At 41.9% G+C, this 25,164-nt stretch overlaps 1 protein-coding gene across 5 annotated transcripts; it reads right to left on the bottom strand.

Moving 5' to 3' along the window:
- Nucleotides 1-303: 303 nt before the first annotated feature.
- MKNK1 (MAP kinase interacting serine/threonine kinase 1) lies at nucleotides 304-23,012 on the bottom strand. Of its 5 annotated transcripts, XM_017824721.1 has the most exons (15): nucleotides 22,970-23,011; nucleotides 22,010-22,091; nucleotides 19,391-19,495; nucleotides 19,073-19,134; nucleotides 16,012-16,110; nucleotides 15,065-15,162; nucleotides 13,523-13,602; nucleotides 12,008-12,081; nucleotides 9,333-9,437; nucleotides 6,313-6,368; nucleotides 5,655-5,750; nucleotides 4,503-4,697; nucleotides 3,739-3,903; nucleotides 3,073-3,116; nucleotides 304-2,155 (listed from the first exon to the last, which is right to left on the bottom strand). In XM_017824721.1, the coding sequence occupies exons 5-15, from the start codon at nucleotides 16,106-16,108 to the stop codon at nucleotides 1,927-1,929; spliced, it is 1,239 nt and encodes a 412-aa protein (XP_017680210.1). In that variant the 5' UTR covers nucleotides 16,109-16,110; nucleotides 19,073-19,134; nucleotides 19,391-19,495; nucleotides 22,010-22,091; nucleotides 22,970-23,011; the 3' UTR covers nucleotides 304-1,926. The 5 variants fall into 5 exon arrangements, with proteins under 5 accessions (XP_017680210.1, XP_017680211.1, XP_017680208.1 ...); XM_017824722.1 differs by lacking the exon at nucleotides 19,073-19,134 and having other exon boundaries at nucleotides 3,073-3,113; nucleotides 22,970-23,012; XM_017824719.1 differs by lacking the exon at nucleotides 19,073-19,134 and having other exon boundaries at nucleotides 16,012-16,258.
- Between the last annotated feature and the right edge of the window lie 2,152 nt (nucleotides 23,013-25,164).

The raw sequence follows: 25,164 nt of genomic DNA, 5'->3' as shown, positions 1-25,164 counted from the left end.
TTGCTCCATGCAGAAATCAAAGGGAAGAACATGAAATGTAACAGTGCAGATAAGTTCCTGAACTCAGTTAGCTCATCTCTTTTGAAGGTAAAAGGATCACAGGTTCCCTTTCAGCCCTCTCCATGCAGCCACAGCTTCATTTTACCATCGGAGACCAGAGACTGACAAATCAATAGAAGAGGGAGGTATGATTAGTCTTCAGAGACTTAAATTGTCTTAAATCCAACGTCACACAGAGAAATAATTCTCTTTTTTTCTGTGGAACCAAAAATTAAGAGGAAAAAACCACACGAAACTACCAAATGTGTTAAATACATAACTTAGAGTATTTTAATAAAAAAAGCAAAATACATTTCATAATTTTTCGACTGGCACAACGTATAAAAACTTTTAAATAACGACGTTAATATTAGTCACAAAATACAGCCTGTTGTATAAAAATAGCCATATGCACACTGATAAAAGGTAATGTAAAACCACTCTGAATAGGCCATGCAAAGACATTCAGCTTTGACCTTTCAATTTCCAAGTGCTTGTTGCATCTGCTACTTTATTCCTTCTCATTCTGCTTGTGGGGGGGGTTTTGTGCTGGCACCTGGGAGCCTCCTCCTCACCTCTCTGCACAAAAAGCCCTGGCAAAGGGTTTCAGAAAGGGCTGGCAAGTTAAGGTGCATCATGTCGGGCATCTTAGTGGCCCAGTTTTCACAGCTTATGTTTTAGAAAGTGCTCAACATCCACATCCTTCTCCATGGACACTTCCCCTTGGTCACTCAAAATCTTCAGCTTTTCAGCCAGAACCCTTCCAAATTGTTCCTGACTCCCAGTGCGCCACAGTCCTAAAACTGGGAGCACAAATCCAGACACCCAGCCTGAGATCGCTGCAGGAGGCAGAACGCAACGGCTGCAGCAACGTTTTCGTACAGATGTACCACTGCATTTGGCATTTCTAAATTATTCACACACCAAAATTCACTGAACTCTGTCCATTCACATTAGGAAGCCCAGGCAGGACACGTAAAAGGTCACCGAGAAATACAAGTTTACAGAAAGGAAAGTATAACTTAGGATAGCCTTAATATAATAAAACCCCACATGAATATTAAAAAACCCACCTAATAGTACATGTAAACTGTTACATAAACAGTCTGTTATACTGTGGTTATCAGAATTAAGAATGTAACTGTTTGACGGGGACATGATGAACATCAAACCCTAGAAAATGAAAAAAGAGATGATATGGAGCACATTTTAGTTAAGAGCAAAGAGATGTCAGATAAAAAACCCACCCCTCCCAGTTTTCACTCCACATGCTGACACACAATCTATCAACAACATAAAAAACTACCCCATCTGCTTCATCTCTAGAAGCCTGAGCAATCCTTGCATCTTTACAGTATCATACTCATGCAATTTAAGTCCAGTAAAGGTAATGCAGAGATCCACCCGGTCACCACCTTCATTTCCTGAGTCTACAGAAAGAGAGGGGCACTGTTGGTTGAAAACAGTCCCTGCTGCTGACAGGAACAGCAGCACCTTCAGGATGTGCCATCAAGGAGAGCAGCCATTGGCAGGGAGAGGCTTGATGCTCTGCCAGGCAAAGCATTTTATTTCCTGATGTTTTCAAGTTTGCATTTTAAAGTGTGCTCTTCTAAGAAGAAAATGAGGAAAACTTAGTGATTTATCACCTCAGATAATACAGCAGCAAACCCATCTTCTGCAGTTTAAAAAGATCCGTTAAATTATCTTAATGCACTAAATCTGACAGGCAAAAAAACATTCCCATAAAAAGCTGTCCCCTTAAAGTTACAAGTCACACCACAAGAGCGAGCTTCTAATCAAAGTGTCAGGAGCGGAGAAGCTTTTACCGGCGCTGAAAATCCAAATAAGAACACAGACTGATCTTGCCATCTGCAGCAGGAGAGGAGTTCAGAAGGCTTTATGAGGAACTGGCTGGAAGTCACTGGTTTTGGTGGCGTGTGCCATTGCCCTGCGCTTGGCGAGGCGGGACTTGGAGGGAGGGGAGAGTTTCATGGAGCACACGGCGCGGGCAACACCGTCCTGCTCCGCGCTGAGCTCGCTCTCGTGCTGAGACAGCTGGCGGTTCAGGGCTATGGCCTCTGCAGCAAAGAGGGTCAGGTCTTTTGTGCTGCTGTTCCTGCCAAGGGAAAAGGAGGAAGCAGTTACAGCACAGACCCAAGTCACTTCACCTGGTTACTCTCACACCAGAATAGCCGTTTCCCGGCAGGTTTATTTCTCCTGTGGAAACATCGAACGCAGCAGGCAAAATGACCACTTGATATTTGCATCTATCCTCACTGAGAGGAACAGCAATACAAGACAAACACTCCGGGGTTTTGGAAACAGCCACAGTTCCAGTCCTCCTTCTGCCAAGGACTTCCAGTGTAAACCCAGGAAGCCACCTGAGATGTCGTGATTAATTTCTACATGTTATCCAAGGATGGCCTTATGGGGCAATACTGCTGTCGTTCTTCAGAGGACTGCAGGACCACTACAACTACACCTGTGGCTTGAGGAAATACATTTCTGATGGGAAGAACCACCTAGAATCACAAATGGCAGACATTGAAATAGAGATGTGTGACTCAGGCTCCCTGGCAAACAGAATCTGCCATCAAATCACTTCCAATGAGGCTTGTCCTGCTCACAGTTACATGGATACTGTGATTACCACCAAGTACAACGAAAGTCGGATCCGAGTCTGTTTATGATGGTTATTCACCCATCAGAAAGTCTCTTTGGATAACACACGCCTTTATGCCTTTTTCTCCCCCTCCTGGGCAGCAAACTGCCAAAACCATCATTATTTCCTGTCTAAGATTCACACTGCACTGCAGGAATCCCCTCTAATGCTTTCCCCACAAACAAGCAAGATTAGATCATAAAGAAAATTCCGAGCTTCAATATTTCTGATGCTCTTAACAAAATTACTGCTGCACATTTGGGAAGTTCCATTCTCAATCAGGGATGTTAACCCTCGATTTGTCAACTCCTAGCTCTCATCCATTCTTTCAGTAATTATTCCTGACCAAGTTTACAGAAAATGAACCTCACCTTTGAAGAACTTGAGGGGTAGGCAATCCCCTTTCAGGAGCCTGCTAGAAGAAGCAGTTAAGAAAAGTTACTTACATATTAGAAAGCTTTCCCAAGAGAGTGACAAATCAGGTAACTCCCCCAAATCTTTACAACTAACAGATATTGCACATAAATTAATTCACTGTGGGCTTACAAATGCCTGTTTGTTTAAAAAACGTATTTCATAATCTGTTTCCCCTCACAAGATGATTTCACAGCTTGCAGGTACAAGACTACAGCTTTGGAAGCCCTCCAGAGGGTCTATTCCTTCTTTCCTGAACAGGAAACTGAAGCAAAAGAGGACACTGCTGTTCTTATAAAACTGTATCTACCAGCATTCTGCATTCCTGTATTAAAGAGTAACATCATAATCTGTGTACTGCAGAGCTTGGTATTCACAAGAAATCCATTTAAAATGCACAAAGCAATAATTAAGAAAACCCACACCAAACACTTAAAGGTTGACAGATTCAACCTAATATTTGCCACATGGAGAGAATAAAGCCGCTGTGTATCATTTAATTAATCAAGATACAAGCACTAAAACACACAATGGATCTATTAGAAGTTCAGAGACAGAGAACAGCTTGTTTGTCACTTTGCAAGAAGAATAACACTTAAAATAAGATGAAGGGGAATACGTACTCCTTGAACCCACGAATGTTGCAAGACTTGAGCAGCACTAAGTCGTTCTTTGGCGTCACAAACCAGCAGCTTTGAGATGAGATCTTTGGCCTCAGAGGATATATGCGACCAGTCCTTGTCAGGAAATTCATACTTGCCTTCCTGGATGCTCTCAAAAAGCTTGTTCTAGTGATGGAAAATTTTTTTTAGTTGAAATACAACGTAACCAGAAGACTCCTCAGATGGAGGGTGCAAACTGAAACCATCCAGTCTCCTTATGGAGGCAATGGAGAGCGACAGGCAGCTCCACAATGATTCAGAGCATCCTAAGATGGACACAATACATTGTGTGCTGAAAACACCTTCCCCCTCCTGATCCCCCTCATAAGAGGGCAACTGAAGTACTGAGGTTTGAGAAAGAATAAGTTCAGGCCCTGCATGCTGACTCTCCTGGGGCTCAACCTTCATCTTAGGAATTCCCGTGACTACCATAAACCAAATCAAGGATTACAGAACACAGGAGGATTGCAGGGTGGGGGAGAGGATGAGGAGAAGCTCTGAGATCTCACAACACAAGGAAAGAGAGGCAGTTGCCTGACTTTACTTTGGAAAATGACATCACTCAGCTTCTATATTACCACTCACTTGTCAGTGACAGATCATGTCCACACAACTGCCTGGGTCACAGACACAGCTCTCCATTGCTGACATTACGGCAAGTCTTACACCCCAAGCTCACAGGCAAACTCTGCTCTCCCCACATGCCCAGGACATGCACATTTCACCTGGCAAACTCTGCAGACTTCTCCTCTGTCCCAGCCACAGTCCGTGCCGCAGTTGCCCACAAAAGGGGGGTAACCACTGAGCATGATGTACAGGATCACTCCCAGGCTCCACAGATCACACCGCTTATCATAGAACGTGGCCTCCTCCATGAACACTTCCACCACTTCAGGTGCCATGTATTCTGCAGACCCACACTAGGAAACCGAATTCAAGCAACTTTTCAAAGGGAGGGTCACGTCAAAACAAGACTCAGGTTTATCATTCTCTCTTTATTCCAACTGGACTGGTCTAAAAGCAGAATCAGGCATCAGAGACTACTGAAGTTTACTGCTGCCTTTCACTGCTGGTCTGATTTTGTTAAGCCAAGTCCCAGCTGATGCATTCCTGCTAAGGAGTTGCCAAGAGCTTTGAAACATTTTGTGAGCACAGGAAAAAATTAACACATTTCAGGTGCAAAGGAGTACAGAGACCTAACAGAAGGCAAAGGAGTTCCTACTGTTCTTTAGCAGCATCATTAGCTGTTCCATATGACTAGGATCCCCTAATACAAGGTCAAAATATTAATTTACATCTTTCAGGTTTTTAGATCTTCTCCATTAGTTATCAGAATTTTCAGAAAGTAAACAAGTGTATCACGGGCAGTGATTTCTGTAAGACTCCTGAACACTGTCAGATTTTTCTTTCACAGTAATGATAAAAGCATAGGACTGTAGTTTTTCAAACTAAAGTGTATTATAAAGGCACACACTGATTACAGAGCTTGCACTCCCCTTAGCTCATGGGTCTGAGCTACAGAACCCAAACATGGGGAAATGAACACGAAACTAGGGTTCAAACTCTGTCCATAAGCACACAAAAAGTGTGCATGAAAAGCTTCCTCATTTGATTGTGTAAGGGATGAGCAGGACCAACGTATCCCTTGTTGGCCAACAGGAGAATTAATAAGGTGAGCTCCTGTGCTTCTGTGTATTTGTTCTATGACTCGGAAAGCAAGACAGTATTTATCACATGTACACACTCACTTGAAATGAACTATCTACCACTGGGTGTAGTGGCAGTAAGCCCTTTGGAAGCTCTCCTCTGGAGGTAAGAAAAATTGGTTTATTGTAGAACAAAAACAAAAAAGCACAAAGCCACAGCAGGGCTCTCACCGGCGTTGTTAATTCAGGAGTAGTTATTGGAGTACACGCACTGTTCAGCTTCACCCCACTACCAAGATCGAAGTCACATATTTTTACTGGTGACATCTAAAAGACAAAACAATAAGAGGTCAGGAAGACTGTTATTAATGCAATATATATGAATATCCCATGTAGAAAGTGGAAGATCCTAGGACAGAACACAAGTACCTAATGAAATCCAGTAATCCAGCCTCTCACAGCTATCTTCCACTCATTCCATTCACCTCCTCTGCCCACACTGCCAGCATCTGATCCTGCTGCATTATTTTTTTATTTGGTTAGGCAAGTGTCAGTACACACCAGGGCACTTTGGGAACTGGTCAAATAATGTGACCAGCTGCCCTGCAAATGTTGCTTGTCCATGTGGGCAGTGGCTCAGAACAGATGAGGTGATAGGCTGTAATTGCCATGACCCCTCTAAGGCCAGTTGGCTTTTTATCTCTCAGCCAGATGTTGACATTTGCACAGCTCAAAGAAGAATTTAGTCTCTTTTAAGCTTCAGTTCTGTTACATTTAGTTGACGTTCAATAATGAGTTCGAAAGTTTTCAAGAAGAGAAAGACACAAGGACTGTTTTTGGAAACCAAGTTAAAAAAACATCACAGAAGGTTAAGAGACCAGAGCAGCACCTTTTCTGGAGATTCACACAGGATGTTTTCAGGCTTCAGGTCCCTGTGAGCAATACCTAAACAGAGAGTACAAATGTATATCAGAGAGGATACTCTGCTGCTTTATTTCTCACAACTTCTCTTTATTAGAAGGTGGCCTGGGAAGTATTCTAGGTCTGAGCATGCTACACACACCTGCCCTCTTAAATATAATAATTTAATTGTATCTGTTAAAAGTCACTGTTGTACCCTGCTATACCTTTATCATACTTAACTGCACATGAGAGTCTGTCAAGCAAATAAGAACCTGCTAACACTGGAACTTCTTGGCTTAACCCAAATTGATTACATTAATTAAAACCAGATGATTAAGATGACTAACCTGTAGGAAAGTTTACTTGTTTACACAGTTTAATCAAAAGATTTTTGTGCCTTTTACATTAAAGTCCTTCTTTCCAGATGGATCAACTGGTGGTTTGCTGAACTCCTACCAGCACAGACGATATTTGAGACATTTTGCCCCACAAAAAAACCCCTGAGTTCCCAGATGAAAACATCCCTTTGACGTACACACTCACTGCTGAAGCAAAAGAAAAATTAAAGGTTCAGTTGGAGATGAAGAAGAAAAGCTAAAAGCAAACAACCAAAGGGCCTCTTCATTCATCTGCTATCAGAATAGGCAAACCTAACAGGGAAGCACAAAGTTATCCGTGTAATTCACGTGCAAAGCTGGTTCTGTGTTGTCAAAGCAGCTCTTCAAATGCCTAAACACACAATTTCTGGTAGTTCTCCATTTAACTGGAAGGTAGAAAATGAGAGGCAAAAAAAATCAAATCAAATGAGCAACTTGGCTGTAATTTAACTGCACTCTAGCCTTGATTTAAAAAATTACACTCCAAGCACACCTCATACTACTTCAGAGTACGAGAAAGAAAATCCCATCAAACTCTAGGTAAGGGAGTTCTTAATGTCTTTTCTTGAGCACAGTCCACAAGACATGACTTCAAACATAACAGCACAGCCCTGATCTAAAGGAATCGGAGCGTTCCTACTGACGCAGCTCACGTTGCTCCGGCACAGAAGACGGCACAACGAATCCATCAAGATGGCCTGTGCTGACATTTACAGCAACAAGGCCGACAAAACTCCCCAACAGTCGGCTTGGCTTGCCAGAAACATCTTTTTGTATCATCGTGTGAATTCAAATGTCCGATTATGTAACATTTTATTTCGCTGCTGCACGCAGCGCTGAGAAAACAACTGCCTTCGAACACTCCTCCAGCGGATTATTAGCAATAAAGCACACACGTCCCAAGTGGGTGTAAGGCAGCATTATCATCCAGCTGAGTTTTAAACTACCCCTGGCAAAAGAATTAGTTGTCCTCACTCAAATTTTTTTTTTTTTAAAGCATTTAGCTGTAGCACTTCACCATTAAGCTGTGCAATAAAACTGCTTTAATTTCCTGTTTACTTCAGTGTTCTGTGTGCTACTTACTAATTATTTTAATGTCACACGGAAGAACCATAACGAGAACAAGAAAATGAAAGGGGATGTTGCTGTAGCCCATTCTGCAAGCCATGTCCCCTCTGCCCCACTTCACAGCAAACAACAAGAAAGCAGATTGCTGCTCTACAGCCATTTTAATGAATCACTCTTGTCTTGTCTGGGGAAATTAAAACTAAAACCTGGGAGAGAACTACAGAAGGGTATTAGCTGAGTCAATGTTAAACTTCCTTGAACAGGGTACCTGGACTTTCAGCTGTTAAGAAACCCTAACACATCAAATAAGAATTTCTCTATAGGTTCAGCCTAAGTTTGATGTTCCTTATCTGCCCCGTGTCTCAAAGTCAAAATCTTCTAAACAGAGGTATTCAAAGAGTACCTTCTCTGAAGATTTAAAGTTGAGTTATCACATAGACAGGCTATGAAGATCACCAAAAATCTTAGTCCAAACTAAGGTTGATTTCACATTCAAACTAACTTTTCCTAACAGTCACAACATGTGACAAGATCCATATTTCTCAGGTTTACCACTTTATTCCCTATGCATTGCTACACTTTTCTTCTAAATGGGTTCAACCTGCTGAGGTACCAGTGCTGTGATTCCAACTTAGCACATAAGCAGTCCTGTGACATATAAGCACAGGCTGCAACTGAACATTCATGGAACTGGGGCCAGTATTAAATAACTTAGGCAGCAAATGCAGATCTGCTGAGATCTACCTGTCTAATCAGAATGGCAAAATACAGGAGGAGAAAAAAATGTATCAAAACAAATAGCCAATAAACATAGTCTCCAATTACATGCCATTCTACTCAGAAGGAGTCACTGTGACATTAACTGAAGCTGCAAGGCCAAATAACCATGACATAGGAAAGGCTTCAAAGGGATCCATCACACCCAACACGAACATATACTCTGGGATGACCATAACACACAGGAATTTTGAAATGAAACAAAAATACTCTCAAGTAGAAAAAGCAGGAGGAAAACACTTTAACATGAAAAAGCCTTCTACAAACAGAATTGCTTTTAAATCTAAGCAAATTCCAAAAGAAACGAGGACAGCTTCAAACAAGGACTATGGTTCACTGTAGGTCTCTCAATTTAACAGTGGGGGGTCTAAATGTGGAGACCAAAAGCTACTGTAAACAAATGGGTCTTGTAACCAGCAGAAGGTCTGAATAAATACAGCAAAGTATCTCTGTAAACCTGAAAGAGGAGGAAATTAAAAAGAACATTAGCTCCCTTTTGAATAACCTTTACATGGTGGCTTAGGTAACAAGAACAAGCAAACAGACTCAACCCTAATATTAATTCTCCCTGGATGCTGATTTAACTTTTCTTTTTGAAAAGCCTATAACATCCTAACACAGGCAATTACTTAAAATACCACATTATGAAAATAATATTATAGAGTAAAACAGCTTAAGTCATCTGGCATCGCTGCTAGCAAAGGCTGACTACTGACAGATAAACGTGCTTCATAACCTAAGTGTACAATACCAACTAGTAAGGAGGGAGGCAGCCTCCTCTTACCTTTTGTATGAAGAAAATCCAGAGCAGAGGCAATGTCTCTCACCACTTTGCTGGCTTCTCGCTCGTTGAAGTGCTTCCTCTTCTGTATATGGGCCAGGATTGAACCTGTCAGAGCAACAGGTGAAAGGGAAAACCTCAGCATGAATCCTGAACTAGTTCCAAGTATCACGAACCCATAACCTCATTTCTCATATTTTGTAACAGCCTTTCACAGCAGGCAACTTCTGAGGACCCAGCAGGGGAATGACTAAGAAGAAAAAGGTCCAACTGAGCAGCTTCGACACTTAAGTGTGCTAGAACACAATTTTGAAACAGTGTGGCTCTCTAGTAGAAGCACAGCATGAGAGGCAATCATTTTTTACTGCCCCAGCACATGACTGGTCTGTTTTCCACACACTGGGACAGTAGAGACTTGCCAATAGTCCTAGTAAAACTCAAACATCAGCTAAGGGGGTACATGAGCACTTCAGCAAAACCCAACCTACCCCAGGTCACGGGTGGCCATGCTCAGTCAAACTCTCCTCATTTTGTCACCATTGAAACCCTGCCCTGAAAGTCAAGTATACACATTTTGTGCCTCAACAGCATCAAACTAAAAAGAGATTCAGCCTTTAAATACACATTAAAATTTCCCACTGACATCAAGGCAAGGCTCACACACTGACTTAAGGGAAAATTTGCCCAAGGATATGAAATCTGACAAAGGACATCTCTAATTGGAACACAGTGAAGGGCTGGTAGCTTGCAGGCAGAGCCCCACTGGTGTCTCTTTAACAAAGAATAAAGGGAGGTTTGATTCCTTATCTGCCTTAAGTGAATTCATTCAATCTTCTCAAAAGACTAAAAATGTCTTTAAAAAACTGATTACGTGTAGTCCACAGAGATCCAAGACACCTAAATAGCCTTACTACTGCCTTTCATTTTCTTACTGAGAGAGGTATTTTGTAAAAGCAATCAGGCAGAGAAATTCAAGAAGTAACTGCCACTTATTATTAGCCCCAGTACATGAAACATTTTCTCTCTCAGGTGATTTCATTTTTATTCTTGGGTTCTAGATGTGGAAGGAAATATCCCATTGGGTAATTCCTATTCTTATAACATCAATGCTACTGCCACTCCTCCACAGCAAGGATTCAGAAAGGGAAAGGAAAGACAGTCAAAAAGAAGAGAGATGACTGCTGTGTCAGATGGGTGGAGGAAGGCCCCTTTACATCTGGTTATTAGATTTCAAATATAAAAAGTTTCCCTTGCCAAAAAAAAACACTTTCTTTTTTGCTAAAGATTTCTTAAAGTACAGACTTCAAAGGTTTTTTCTGGTACAGTTGTTCTTTGAACCTTTAGAAAGCAGTAACAGTTTTTCAATGTTTCCATCCCTGTGGAAAAGACCCCACACCTTGCAGGAAACAATCCTGAGCCACCTGAAGTGCTCATTTCACTCAGCAGGTTTATTTCAAATTACCTTTGTGAACAGACCTGATGTCCAAACTCTCTCAGATAAGAATTATATCAATATCAATGGAAACATATTCTACTGACTTTATATTCAGCCCACACAGAGAATTCTCACAAAGAAAGAATAGCAGGGCACTCCTGCTACAGTTGTTCCCACCTCTCCAGCATTCAGAGAAAGCATTACATAGCGCTTCCCAAAACATCTTTTAGAGGGAAAAAAAGGGGGGAAATACTTTAAAGTCATGCAAGTTCAGTATAATCAGCTGGATTTTAACTCTTTCAATTATAAAATGCTGTCAGACAAGGATATTAAAGGGATTCTGCATATCATAGAGAACTGAACACAGATAAAAGCAGAGCAGAGCTCCTTCAGTTACCAAAGCTACAGGAAGGCAAAGTTGAAAATGAAAAGCCCAAATTATGCTCTAACACTGTAAGTAACACCAGTCTTACTCTTTTAAAAACAGTTCTCCATCTATGCAGAAAGCATTTGTATTTCTTGCACAGTTTGCTACTGAAAACCTTCTTGACCAGAGACAACAGATGATGTTCTCAGGACAGAACTGCACTCCTTTAGAAGTTCTGTTTTTCTTTGAAGGGTTGGCCATGCTTAACTCATGGCCTTGCACAGCCATGCAATTAGTGGGTACTGTAATTATACTCAATGCAGACAAATGTGAGAAAGTCCATGAAGTGCTTGATGCAGGTTTCTCATTCCCCAGGTGAGTGTTAAGTGCTGGAGCTCAGTGACCACTCTCGCTCAGGTGATGGGCCCTCAAACACCCACAAGCACAATTACAGCAACCCCAGGGAGGAGCAAGATGATTTTCCTAACAGTGCTCCACGAGTTTCAGCAAAAGGAGTCCATTCTACATCAAGGGAAAACGCTACTGGAGTATATAAATGCTGTACTAGGATCATGCATAATACCTGACATACTGTGTGTCTCCCCTTGCCTGAAGGGTCTGTGACCTACTAACCATATTTCAAACCTTCCACTTTACCAGAGCTGACATTTCCATCACTTAACTACAGAAAGGGACTGCAAATGCATGACCAGACCCATCAATATTCAAGAGTAACCACACTTTGAGCTTCGTATAATATTTCCTCTACTTCTTGTCTTCAAATTCTCAAGCACTTTAAAAAAAGCTCTTTACTTGCTACTCTAAAACACTGAGACAAACAGGACTAAAATGATTCAATGAACAAAGGCACAGTACCTCCTCGCAGCTTCTCAAAGACAAGGTAGTATCTTGTGTCATCTTCAAAAAATTCTATTAACTCCAAAATGTTCCTTGAAAAAAAAAAAGAAACAACAACAACAAAAAAAAAGGGAAATAGAAGAAACAAGCAGTGAGTGTACACACAGAAATAAAGAGTTTCAGCATGGATAATTAGGAAGTGCCAGAAGTAATCAAAAATAAAAGTTCTAGTTAAACAAGTTGCTTTGGTTGCCCATGGCATTAAAACCTCATTTCCAACTCACATTGAAATTTAAGTGCAGGAAACGGGCCAAACACCAAAATCAGACAGGATTGTGAGATTCTGCTGCTGCTCAATTGACAGGAAGATAATTGGTAATAGGTTGTATTTAATAATTTAAAACATTGCATTTGTGCCGAAGGCAGTAATAAAAAAAATAAAAATTAAATTGGCATTCTTTCTCTCTGGAAATCACAAAGCAAAACACACAGGGCTCAAAGGAGACAGGCATCTGCCAACAGGTTATTAAATCCAGCACCTTAGTTGCCATTTTTAGACTAACTCCTGTTCAGCTCACGTAAAGTCTTTGCAGCACAAACACCTCATGTTTCCTTGAGAATGTCAAACGTGTAAGTCAGAATTTTCTACACTTACTAGTACATACAAAACCCAAATTCTGCATGTGTTTTACATGAGCTTTACATCAGTTATGTAGTGGATAACCATATGCTCTTAACCTCACAAGAGAACAGACATAATCTGCTCCTCTACAGCACAATGAAAACCCATGAGTTTGGTAAACAAGTTCGGTTTTAAATTATTTCTGTATGTTATGAATTTGTTAAAAAAGGCTCAATTAAGCTGCACAATTGTAATACAGATAACAGCTGTTGTATACATTCTAGATTAACAGCCACACCTAAAAGTAGCTTCAGAATTGGCTTAAACTCATCACAGAGCTCTCAGAGCACGCTGCCAGTGCCTGCACAGTTTTACCCACTCCTCAGACACGAGCAGCAGCTTTAAAGTTGCTTCATCCTGTGGCTACATGAAGTCAGCACGCATCAAAATGAGAACCAAATTAGCTTTTGGCTGATCCAAGAGTTCCAGTGCAAAAGCAGAAAGGCTGACACAGAGAGAAGGATGAGCCACACATTAGGGAAAGGTATGGCAAGACCTCCTTTCAAAAGCAGCTGCTATCACGTCAGCTTTTGCTGATGGTGAAATCGCAGGGGAGAGAGTCAAAATGTTAATTCCTCATTTGGACAAATGCCATTCATCACTGAGACACATCCAGGCTACACTGACCTGGCTGCTAATTGAGTTATATAAATTTTAATCTGTAAATAGTTGCCCTAAATTCCACAGGTAAAAGAAGGGAAAATTCTTATTTTGAATAGGTCAAGTCTAAATTTCAATCGTTTTTAAGGAGACCACTGCAAAGGTTCTAACCAAGCCACACATAAGAGGTTTAAAAATTTGAAAAAAATGATTAAGATACTTTAAATAAACAAAGACAAAACTACACTTACTTGTTACCCTGACACTGGTACAGTGTTTCTATTTCACGAAAAACCCGACTCCGACTGTGCCCAGCATTTTTTTCAATGATCTGTGAAAAGAGTTAAGAACTCATATTTGAAAAATGACTGCAGGAACTATGCATGTAGCTCTGGAATTAGGAAACTGCTCCAAGGTTTGAATCTCAGGCATGCCCATCAGAGATAAACAGTCCACTTTTGTTTGTTTAATTTCTTAACTGGTGTTTATTTACAGAGCAGAGCAGAGTCAGCAGAGCTCTGGAAGGCATTCGAAGGACAAGAGAAATCAGGACAGGAAGAGAAGAAAGGAACTAAATTCACATGTTACACAGCCACTGACCAGTTACCACAAGCTTTTTCTTGCATCATTTTAACTCTGCAATGTGCAGAACAGGATATCCTTTTGAGTTCTAGTAAAAATAGATTCGAGTCACATCAGACATTGAACAGCCAGAAAAGAAGAGATTTGTCATTATAAGCATTTAAGCAAAAGGTACCAAATTCACTACAAAACGAGAGTCTGGTTCATAGTGCAAACTTTATGGAGACCCAATAATAGAGCTAAATGTATTAAAGAAAACATACATTCAATCTCAGAGCCCTTCAGAAGTCACCTTCCTTCACACAGTCCTCAGGCTGGAAGGGGACAAGAGCAAGGGCTTTCCACAGAGGCCAACACCGAATGATTGCTACATAAACTGAAAGCTCATGACATTGCCACAAGTATCACCACCATCTACATCCAGTATCAGTGTCTTATTTTTACATCCTGACTTCTCTGGTGCAGAACAGGCAACCCTTCACTGATACTTCATGGGACTTGGTATTTGATCACATCAAATTCAGAATGCAGTGGTTTGTTTATTTCAGACGTGCAACTTCAACAATTTTATGAAGTACAGACAAAATTGTAGCATCTATAGAACCACACTTTTAAAGGCAATTGAAATGTTGTGCCTATGGTTTTTGAATAATATTGAACATAAAGCTTCCCTACTGCTATTATTTGTGTTTGTAATTAAATGGGGGACTCAGGATAACCACAAATCTGTAAGTGAGCCCCAACACTTAACATAATGATATTACAGAAGACTCACCTCTATCTAAAATTAAGAGACAGCTTTACATGAAGTAGTGGCAGTAACTGATGCTCTCTAAACTCAGAGCAGCACCTAAAAGCTTGCATTGTTTGGTAGGCCATGCTGTACAATGACTCACCCTCTCCTTTCATAAGAAGAGATAAAGGTAGGACTAAAACCAAAGGAAAAAGGAAAGCTTGCCCTGAGATCACACATCACACAGTGATTTACTGTTTGTGACTTCTGTCTGCAGCTGTACAACAGTTCACTCTGGAGGCACAACACTTAAGATGACAGGTTATCTCAACAGTTATAAAAACAGGCTCATTTCAAGCATTAAAAATTTCCTAAAAGGTTTTGCTATTACCCACTCTGTTACAGGTTTTCACTGAGATACGAGGAGGGAGAAGACATGTTACAGACAGAAGTGATGCTGCTTTTACTCTATACTTACTTTCACTGCATATTCCTTCCCAGTTTGGAGGCTGACAGCACCCTGAACTTTAGCATATGCTCCCTCACCAAGCAGCTCAGCAGTCAGCTTGTACAAGTCTGCCAAAGAAAGCCAGCAGAAAGGACACATTTCAGGGAATAATGTCAAGACAAGCTATTTATCTGATAAGCATCCCTCAGATTTATGCAGTATTAAAGTAGGTATGCCAGTCCTAACTATGATTAATTTTTCACTTCCCTCTGTCAAATTCCAGAAAAATTACAATTAAACTTCATTCCAGCATCAAAATTGCAAGTCTGTTCATACAAGAAATGTTTAATATCTCAGCAATTGCTAGGACCTCAGCCAACTTCCCTGTCTTCATGTAAAACTCCGAAACAATTTTTTTCAGGTGGAAAACATTTCATTCCTTGATCAAACAAATGCCTATCACAAAATCTATTTGTAGAGATAGTGTTTTAAGTACAACTTAAATTTGGACATTTAAACCTAGAAGAATTTAAGGTTTAAACCTAGAGGGCTGCTACTTATTTGCAAAGTACCTAACAATGCTACTTGCCCAGCAAGAAGTTTTATACTGATCAGTTTTGTCTAACTGAACTATATTTTACTTACAATGCATCACATTATTTGTGCTCACAACAATTCAATCATTTTGACATCAGCACTGTTCCTACCCATAAAACCCCACACAAACAAACAAAAAAACCGCCAAAAAACAAAACCACCCAAACCCACATCAAAACAGATTATGAACAGGACTCAGATTTCACCACTAAGAGAAAAAGAAAAAAAAGAAACTGAAAGCCAGAACATGGGGGATAAGGAAAAACAGAAGTGTCAGCTCATAATGTTTGCCAAAAAGCAATGTTTAGCTAACAAAACTGAGAAAAATAGCAGAGGCAAAGCAGACCACTACAATTTAAAGCTTATAAATTGCCACCAACCTTCAAACTTCCCAGGGACGTGATCTGTGGCTCTGGTTCTTTTTTTCTTTTTCCTTTTCCCACTGTCTGCTATGGGGACAGGCTGACTGCTGACCATCTCTGGCAGAACAAAGAGGTGACTTTAACAATCTATTACTTTAGGAGAAAAAGCACATGCTCTTGTGTGTTTATTTTCTTATCTATCCAAAAGTTTCTCTGCTTGTCTTCATCACAGGCTGCTGCCTTCCCTCTAAATATCAGAGGAAACCTAAAAAGACAATTTGGGTGCTAATTAATAGTTCTGGGGAGGTTTGATGAACTACTGTAAAAACAGGAGGAAACAACAATGCTTCTATACTGAAACCTCCTCTCCCAGCACAGTAAGACAAAGCACAGGAATAATCTCATCAACAACCACCACAAACTACCCACAACAGAACACATGCCCTGATACCAGACAGGATTTGCAGCCCTCCCAAGGGCCTTGGTCTCTGAGCTATTTTACGCTTTCACAAATACATTTTTTTTCTAATCAGCTTAAGAAAATGAGCCTTCAAAACAGCAGGAAGGTGTGGGGAGGTTTCAAACCACACAGAGAAAACACAACCACAGGAGTTAACAGGTCAGAGGAGCAATCTGGGTCAGTTCATGCTGCCAAATGGCCAGAAAGAAAACCATTTCTCACAGAACCATAATGTGCATTTCTAAACCACAGATCAGTGGATAATTTACACTCCAAAGCAAGCAGTGTTTATGGCATCTAGATAATTTATTTCCCCCTGCATTACTAGCTGCAGATACTACAAGAGCTTAGTCAGAGATAACAATTCACTGATGGAAGATAATAAAGCAAAAAAAAAAAAACCAACAACACCCTCATATTATTATTGAAGGCCTAAATAAAAACATTGCTATACACTTTGTACAGGTAACCAATCTCCAGAAAGGCTAAATGATTCCACACTGCTCTCACACGAGCACTTCACCACACCAGTCACATCCTGCCAAGTTGGCCCTAACAGTTTAAAATCTCAGCTCTAAATCTTCAAGGCAGCAGCACAGTGCTGCTAAGACATTTCACAGCCAGGAGGATTTCTGACTGAATTCAGTATTAAAGATCTCATACCACAGAAAAAACTAAATCCATAGAAATAGTGTAATTATGAGAACACTGGTAATGAAAGAAGAGCAAGCCCTAAAAACAAGAATGACAAAAACACTTCATCAATTCTCTTTTAAGAGACTGTGAACAGCAAGTTTTCCACCTTTCACTGTTTCTAAAGTGCTCTAAGTAAAGCAGTAAAACACAGGAGAAGCTTCATGGCAGAAAACACAACAATCTACCAATCCATGAAATACTTTTTCTTTACTCCATTGCATTTTTCTTGTCAATATCTGTCAGTAAGAGCTACTGTGAGTGTCACTTGGAACTCACATGCCTGAAAATTTAAGACAAACGTATTTTGAAAGTCCTTTCCCCTTGACAATAGTAAACCCTCATTTTCAAGTCTTAGGCAGAATGTGTTCAGAAATCATCATGATGGATGTCATATGTGACTTCTTAAACACAGTAATATAAAAGCACGTTTTACCAACTTCTGAAGAAATAGCTTCTTTTTAACTCAAACTGACACACGTATAGCTTCAAATTTTAACACAAAAAGAAGGCTAGCATTACAGAGCTCTCCTCTTTTTCAGTTCAGCCTGCTTTAGAAGTTATTCAGAACTGGGATTGAAACGACACATGAAGCTGCTCAGAGGTAGGGCTGTTCTGCTTGAAGGAGCTGATGGATTTCCACAAGGTGTCAAACAAGTCATTTTAATGACCTGACTTTCTCCAAGTCACACCTTGACAGGTTCTATTCTATTTCAAGTATCATGGTTTCAGAGCTTGTAACAGACTAAAAATTAGCAAAAAACCAGCATGTGAATCCTGTGTCTTAGAACAGCTGACATATTTTTTCACAACTGACTCCTGCATTCTGCCAGTTGGCTATGATATTTACAGTCAGCTGTATAATAGCTCGCTACATTATTTCAATTCTCTTTAGTCTGACTCAATTCCTAAATTACAGAGAACTGCTTCCCTGAAACCAGGAAGTTCACTACTCTTGTATATAGAAACCAAATTACTGAAAAGTTAATGTTTTTAACCTACAGTCTTGGCCAAATTTGCTATCTGACTAAAGATATGAAATGTTTGCTGTATTACATTCTTATTGTTCTGGTCTGCTACTTCACATCACTGTGTAGTTCACTTCTGTCAACAAAGCTTTTCCTTTAAAGGTATCACAGCTTCCCTCTCATTACTCACTTTATTATAATGAACAAATACTTAAGCAACAGCTGGTAGTACAAGAAAATGTCCTCAGCACAGCCAAACTCTTTAGAGATTTTTCAAGCTTTCAAAGAAATGCTTTTTTTTTCCGTGACTGTATAACCAAAGAGTTTCTGGTGACACTGAAAGACAGCGTGCCCCAACCATCCAAGCAATGCTGAGGTGCTTTGCACACTGCAGGAGTACTGCTGGTGACAAGGACGCTGTGGGCTCTGAAGCAGCTCACCCTGCCAGACAGAGAGCTCAGAGACTGGATGAACTGCTCTGGAGGGAAACGGCCCATGGGCACGAGAGGTCCAAGATGAATGTCTAACTGTTGTCACTTTACAAGCACTGAACACCTGCTCCCACCAAAACCAACTTGCCCACCCACTTTAAAATCCACTGTGGATGAGTTGCAGGGAGGCAGGAGAAGAACACTACTTGGTGTTCAGAGCAAACTATCAAAATCTTTGATAAAAAGCATTTCTTACATCCCTCTTGACCATAGCCATCAGACTGTTCTCCAAGAACTGACTGGCTGACTTGCAGTCTGACAAGAGCTGAAGAAAAAGGGAACTGTTCAAATTCTGATCTGTTCTTCTCCAGTCAGTTTAGGATTATTGCTCACAGTGTAATGCAACTCAGTAAAATCCACACTGTAAGCAAAAAGGGAACAAGTTTCTGTCTTAGCTGCAGTTTTGTTGAAGGCCTGAATTTTATTATCATCATTGTAATTCACTGTTGAGGCAATATTTAACATACACATTATTCAGAGGCTGTGTGGGAAGGCTGTTACTGCCTTTCCCTTTTGCTGGAAAGAAGACCTGCAAACAAAGCCAAGAGAAGAAGAAAAGGAACAATTACCACACGTTTCCGTTCATCCAGACCTCAAATCATCTTTCATCTTGCTTCCTAACACTCCAGATACACACATGCCAAAATCCACTACCCAGATGTAAATCCCCTCTCACTCTAACCTGCTTCCCAAAGGAAGCAAAAGTATATTTGGAAAACAAGCACACATGTACAGGAAGCACTTGGAGAACACAGTACAGGTGCCTTTTTCTATTGAGATGATACCTTGCTTGTGTGTCTGAATTCAATGGAAGAAAGCAGTTTAAGCAGAGTCTGGGTATTACCACCCGCTTCAAAACTGGGTCTTGCCTGAGCCAGGTCGTTCTGCACCTGAAAAGAAACACAACCACACATTCAGAAATCACATAAACATCATTATATACGCTCAGTTCCAAAACATGGCAAGGACCTGTTGTGCTGGGCTTCACATGAGCACACAGCAGGGGCACACCCCTGCATTAAAGACCTTACAACTTTAAAGTATAGTGTTATTTCCAGCACTCCCCTAATTTCAGCTGTCTTGCAAAAGCAGTGAAGGGATTTACTGTGTTCACTAGTTCCTGTTGTTATACCATTGGAGAACCACAATGAGTTTAGATGTAAGTTACAGAATTACTCTTAATGGACAAGAATTATCATACTCCTAACCCAGATCAACACTCTGCCAAGACAGAGCACAATGACTGCAGCCATAAAGGCATCAAGTGAAAGCATATCTTGAAATTGGTCTTAAAGGCATCCAAGCAGGGTCCAACAGACTAGGAGCACGAGGAAGTATTTTCCACAGCTGAAATCAAACCCCTTGATTCCATACACATGATCCTCACATTTCAAATGTAAAAATGCCTGCTCAGAACTCAAAAAAGTTAAGCCACTTTTAAGTTTCAGACATCCAGAGTTTGGGACAAAGAAGTAAAATGGAAACAGACTTCAGTCTAATTTTCCTCCCAACTCAGTGTCTTGCATTGTTGTTGGACCCTCCCTTCTCCATCAACACTTGATTTCTGTAGATGTGGCTCATAATGAAACAGAACTCATATTACAAAAACTGGCCAGTTGCAGGAAGCTCAGAACAACCCAAGCTACCTTTACTAAGTAACTACATAGTGATTGATTGTGCTTGTAAAAGTTACACATCAGGAAAGATACAATTTGAAGAGAAATGCCCAATTCTTTATGACAGTCCTGTGTCAAATCAAGAGACAGATTTTATACTTATTGTGTATTGCATTAAGTATATTGATTTCAAATGTAAGAAGTTAGTACCCTTACTTCACCTTTGCACTGCTTTGCCACAATTCATCCTTAGCTGTCAGTCACCTTCTCATCCCACCTAAATTAAAACTTTTAGTTTCATTTAATCTGAATTCTCCATGAAGGGAGAGGAACTTAAAACCACTCCAACATCTTCTCAATAATATAGAGAGCATTAACATTTTAAAATGAACACCTAAAATTCTTCCCCTTGATTACTACTAGGGAAGCAGGGAGAACATTAATGGAGAGGAGAGCACACAGCACTCCCTTCCCTCTCCTGTAGGAGAAAACAAGCATATTTTAACACACGTGCTGTGCACATGAGATCTCCTGAAGCCTGCCTATATTTCCCCAGGCACACGTGCCTTTCTTTAAAATCATTAGCTATCATTCAGAAAGAACTGTTATCATCCCCACTTAAAGACAAGGGCAAACAACAGAAGTGTCCTGACCCAGCTATGAGTTAACAAGCAAGGGTAACAAATTAGAACTGAAGGTGGCTTAAAACCACCCTGTGATCTTCTAAATTTCTTGTTCAAGGACAACACGCCTCCAAGACAGCCACATGGATGAGAGGATGTAACAGGGTGTATTTCACAGGGCTATCAAACAAATGAGTGGTGAGCCTTGTCAGGAACAACATGGAATAACAACTGATTATTGCATGAAAAACCATCTTCTCTCCTTCCACAGCCAGTAGAGTGAAACAGGATATTTAATGCTACTGAGCACTGGCAGACAGTTCATAGTTAAGAGTTTCCAGCACAGTGCAGCAGGAACTTGGCAGCAAAATTATTTTAAACTCCATCACACATATTCCAAAGGAGAAAACTTCTTGCAATAGTAGTTTGACTGAAGTACTTAAAGCTTCACCAACTCCTAGAGCACTTTTAAATTCAGGAGATACACAAGTTCTGAGAGCCACTTACTAAACAGCAAGCTGCTTACTCTCTTCTATGTCTGACAACAATAACTCTTAGAAGACTGTCTCTCAATTAGCTCCTCTAACCCCACACAGCTTCCTTGCTGCTCTAAACCAAAGAGAAAAACTTTTCAGAAGACAACTTTTAATTTCATACAGATGCAAGATAAGCATTTCCTGCTCTTGCTCCACACCCCGTAAACGATCCCTCAGATAATCACATTTGTCACTGGGAAAAAAGCTACACAACATACACCCAGATTAGCAAGCAGCCTTGTTTAGAGAAGTTAATCTAACTAAAGCGTTTGTGAAGTTTAAAGCAAGACTGATTTTTCTTCGTTTTCCCTTCCTCTGTACTTTCAACTCTAAAAGTAATAGTCATTAAACTCCACTGCATTGTCTCATTTGATGTCACATAAAATTTATACCAGCGTTTTAACATTTGTTACCAGGAAGGTACTGAAAGGTGAGAGAAAATTCCTCACAGCTGTAAACACCTTTTTGAAAGCATTAGGGACTACAGATAGAGCATTCATACCATGAAATAACGTCACATAATCATTTTGGTTGGAAAAGACCTTTGAGATCACCGTCAAGAAACTTTCAAGTGTCAAGGGCACCCAAATCAATTACCTGGGAGGCTGCCAATACCAAAAATCAAATACCTTTAGCAACAGAAGAGGTTCAGCTCTGCAAGTGTGTTTTGCCTTGCTTCCATCCAGCACCGGGAAGGCATGAAGAGGAGCTCTGTTTTGGGTAGGAAAACAACAACAAAAAAAGTTATCAGAATATACACCAGTCTTTCCGAGCTCATTGTGAGACATAAAATTGCGCATGGTTAAGGAGGCTTTTAGAAGCCGTAGGCTCGTAAAAGGGAAAAAAAACCAAAACAAAAAAACCAAAACCAAAAAGAAACAAAACAACAACAAAAAAAACCCCACAACAACCCACCCCGGTGGCTTTATTTGCAAACAAACCTGACACCTCACAAACAAGTGCCAGCAGCGGCGGGGTTTTGGCTGTCGCGGGCACCGCTGATGCCAGCAGGGCTGTCCCGCTGCCCCTCCTGCCCCAGAAGGTCACCCTGCCCGGGCTACCACACACCGCAAACTGCACCCCACGCAGACCTTCCGTGTTCCCCGGGGGCTCACGCGTCTCACTGCTTTATTACAGAATGAAAAACACGCGAACTAAAAGACTTCTCGGGGCGGTCACATCCAGGAGCGCGTCCATGCACCTCTGCCCGCTCTTTTCCCCCTCCAGCGGACAGCAGCCGCCACAGGAGCGCGCAGGCTCACCGCTCTTTATTAAAAAACGCACTGTGTGCGAAACGCGGCAGTTCAAACCTTCGGGGAATGACTAAATAACCCTCGGGGAGAGCCCTCAGACCCGAAGCCGCCGGCCAGGAGGGGGGGGGTGGTGCTGAGGTATTTCACCGCCCTCCAGCCGCCCCTACACCGGCACTACACCGGCACTGCCCCGGCAGCCTGGGCGCTGACCCCTCCGCACGGCCGGGCGAGCCCGGCGGCTCCTGCGGGCACAGAGCGCTCCCCCTCCTCCCACCCCTGCCCTGCCGTGCCGTGCCCTGCCCTGCCCTGCCCTGCTCTGCCCTGCCCTGCCCTCACCTCCGCGGCGGCCGCCGGGTCCCTCGGCGGGGCGGCGCCGCTCGCCCCCGCCCGGCGCGCGCGTGTGCTCGTGTGGGGAGCGGCGGGAGCGCGCGTGCGCGCGGCACCGCCCCCCTTCCCCTCCCGGCACCGCCCCCCCCGCCCCGGGAGCGCGCCCGGCGGCCGGCGCGCTGCCCGCTGTGCGCGTGCGCGCGGGGCGGGGCCGCGCCTCCTCTGCGGGGGCGTTGGTGGGCGGGGCACCGGGGGCGGGGCGGCTCCGGGGGGTTGGGGTCTCGTCCTTCTTGGGGTCGTGGTGTCGGTTTGGTTGGAAAAGACCTCTTGAGGTCATCGAGTCCAGCCTACGACCGATGCCACCGTGCCAACCAGTCCAGCTTCTCCTTAAACACCTCCAGGGACGGTGACTCCACCACCTCCCTGGCCAGCCCGTTCTGATGTCTAATCAGCCCTTCTGTGAAGAAGTGCGTCCTAATGTTCAACCTACACCTGCCCTGGGGCAGCCTAAGACTATGTCCCTTTGTCCTGCCACTGGTTGCTTGGAGAAGAGACCAACCCTCACCTGGCTGCAACCTCCTTTCAGGGAGTTGTAGAGAGAAATAAGATCTCCCCTGGCTCAAACAGCTACATAAGAGAGGCAGCAGCGTAAAAGCAGCACAGCAAAGACAAACATTCTACTCAAATGCTTTAAAAAATATTTTAAAATAATTACTACTGAATCGGGCTTTTAATTTTGCCAGGTTTATCCCTTTTTAGGTTGGTTTTATTGCCTGCCAATATATGTCTGGAAAAACTATCAGGTTCTCTTCCCCGCAGAGAGACACAAGGCACCTGCTCTGCACACGAGCTCTAAGAGAAAAAGGGCTCACTAATAGCTTTGCTTTGGAGTTTGCAGATGAGCCCTTCTTTCAGTTTTACAAAGAGAAGCTCTGATCCACTTCTCAGGTGTTAAAAAGGCTCAAGAAGAGGCAGTTGTCAGTAGTATTTCCCACCATGAAGCTGAGCAGGAAGGTGGATTCATTTGTGCAGAAGATGGCAAGAAATAGCTCTTTTCCGTATCAACTCAGATTGACATTTTATAAGGTTATTCTCAGTTTGGGTGGCATTTCAGTTCTCTGCTCGTTTTAGTAGAATAAATGAAAATATGTAAACTTGGTAAATTTACACTTAGTATTAAAAAAGAAAAAAAGAGTAGATTGAAATCAAGTCCAAGAAGAACTCCTGTGAGACACTACTCCCTACCTTGTTTGTGATATAGTATCTTTTCCATAAGGATTTTGAACATCCATGGAGATACTAGCTTTGCTGGGAAGGGGGACATGATGCGTAGAGACTACAAGCATTGCTACACTCTGTGGCAATGTGGGAAACTTTGAAACAGAACCTGAATATGCCTGTAAAAAAATCAAAGTAAATTGCAAGTTACCAAGTTACCAAGACTTCAAAAGTCATATATAGATGCTCTAACTCATTTTAGTTTGCATTTGCGAAGATCTGGGAATTTGCACACAGTGTTAACCCGTTTCAGCTGAGAGATGGGAACTGCCAAATGGCAAAGAGCCTGTAGGACTACAGATGGCAAAGGGATATAGCTCTTTCCACCCACAGCACACCAGAAACCATCTTCAAGTTGCCGTGAAGCAAGAACAAATTCTTTTAGCTACGCTGGCCCAAATCTTTCAATTCTGCTGCCACATTTAGGGTCAATAACTTGTTGATATTTTCGAGGTGTTTTTTCCCCAAAGCTGTTCAGTTCTGCTAGTGTTGGCTCTTGTGTAACTGGCTCAAGTTGAAACACAAACTTCAGCTTAGTTGATGAATTACAGTTTTAACCCATGAGCATCCCAGCACTGTATAGTTTCTGTCTGGACACGCAGCTTGGTACCCACAACTCTCAAAGCCACGAGCTCAGCAAATCTAAGGCAAGTTAAGACATATGCTACCTGCTCTTGCTGCCTTCTCCGCCAAGGGGCCAGGAAGATGCACCCCAGTTTGAGAGCTGCCCATTCCTCACTTGGGTTCAAAGGAAACAGCTCAGAAGCAGAGACAGCTGAAGCCCACAGGTCACAGAACAGGATGAAAATCAGTGGTATCTTTGTGGTATCCTTTCCCAGGATTAAAGCATGCTTTGTTCTCTCCACCAGCTTGGCAGCAGTATAAACAGCAGGAGCACTGAAGCCTGGTTTCCTAGGGATGCACTT

Source organism: Lepidothrix coronata, unplaced genomic scaffold (assembly GCF_001604755.1).
Source record: "Lepidothrix coronata isolate B3197 unplaced genomic scaffold, Lepidothrix_coronata-1.0 Scaffold112, whole genome shotgun sequence".
NCBI classification, from domain to species: Eukaryota; Metazoa; Chordata; class Aves; order Passeriformes; family Pipridae; genus Lepidothrix; species Lepidothrix coronata.
The sequence above is the reverse complement of the archived record's forward strand: the minus strand, read 5'-3'. Positions and strand labels throughout refer to the sequence as shown.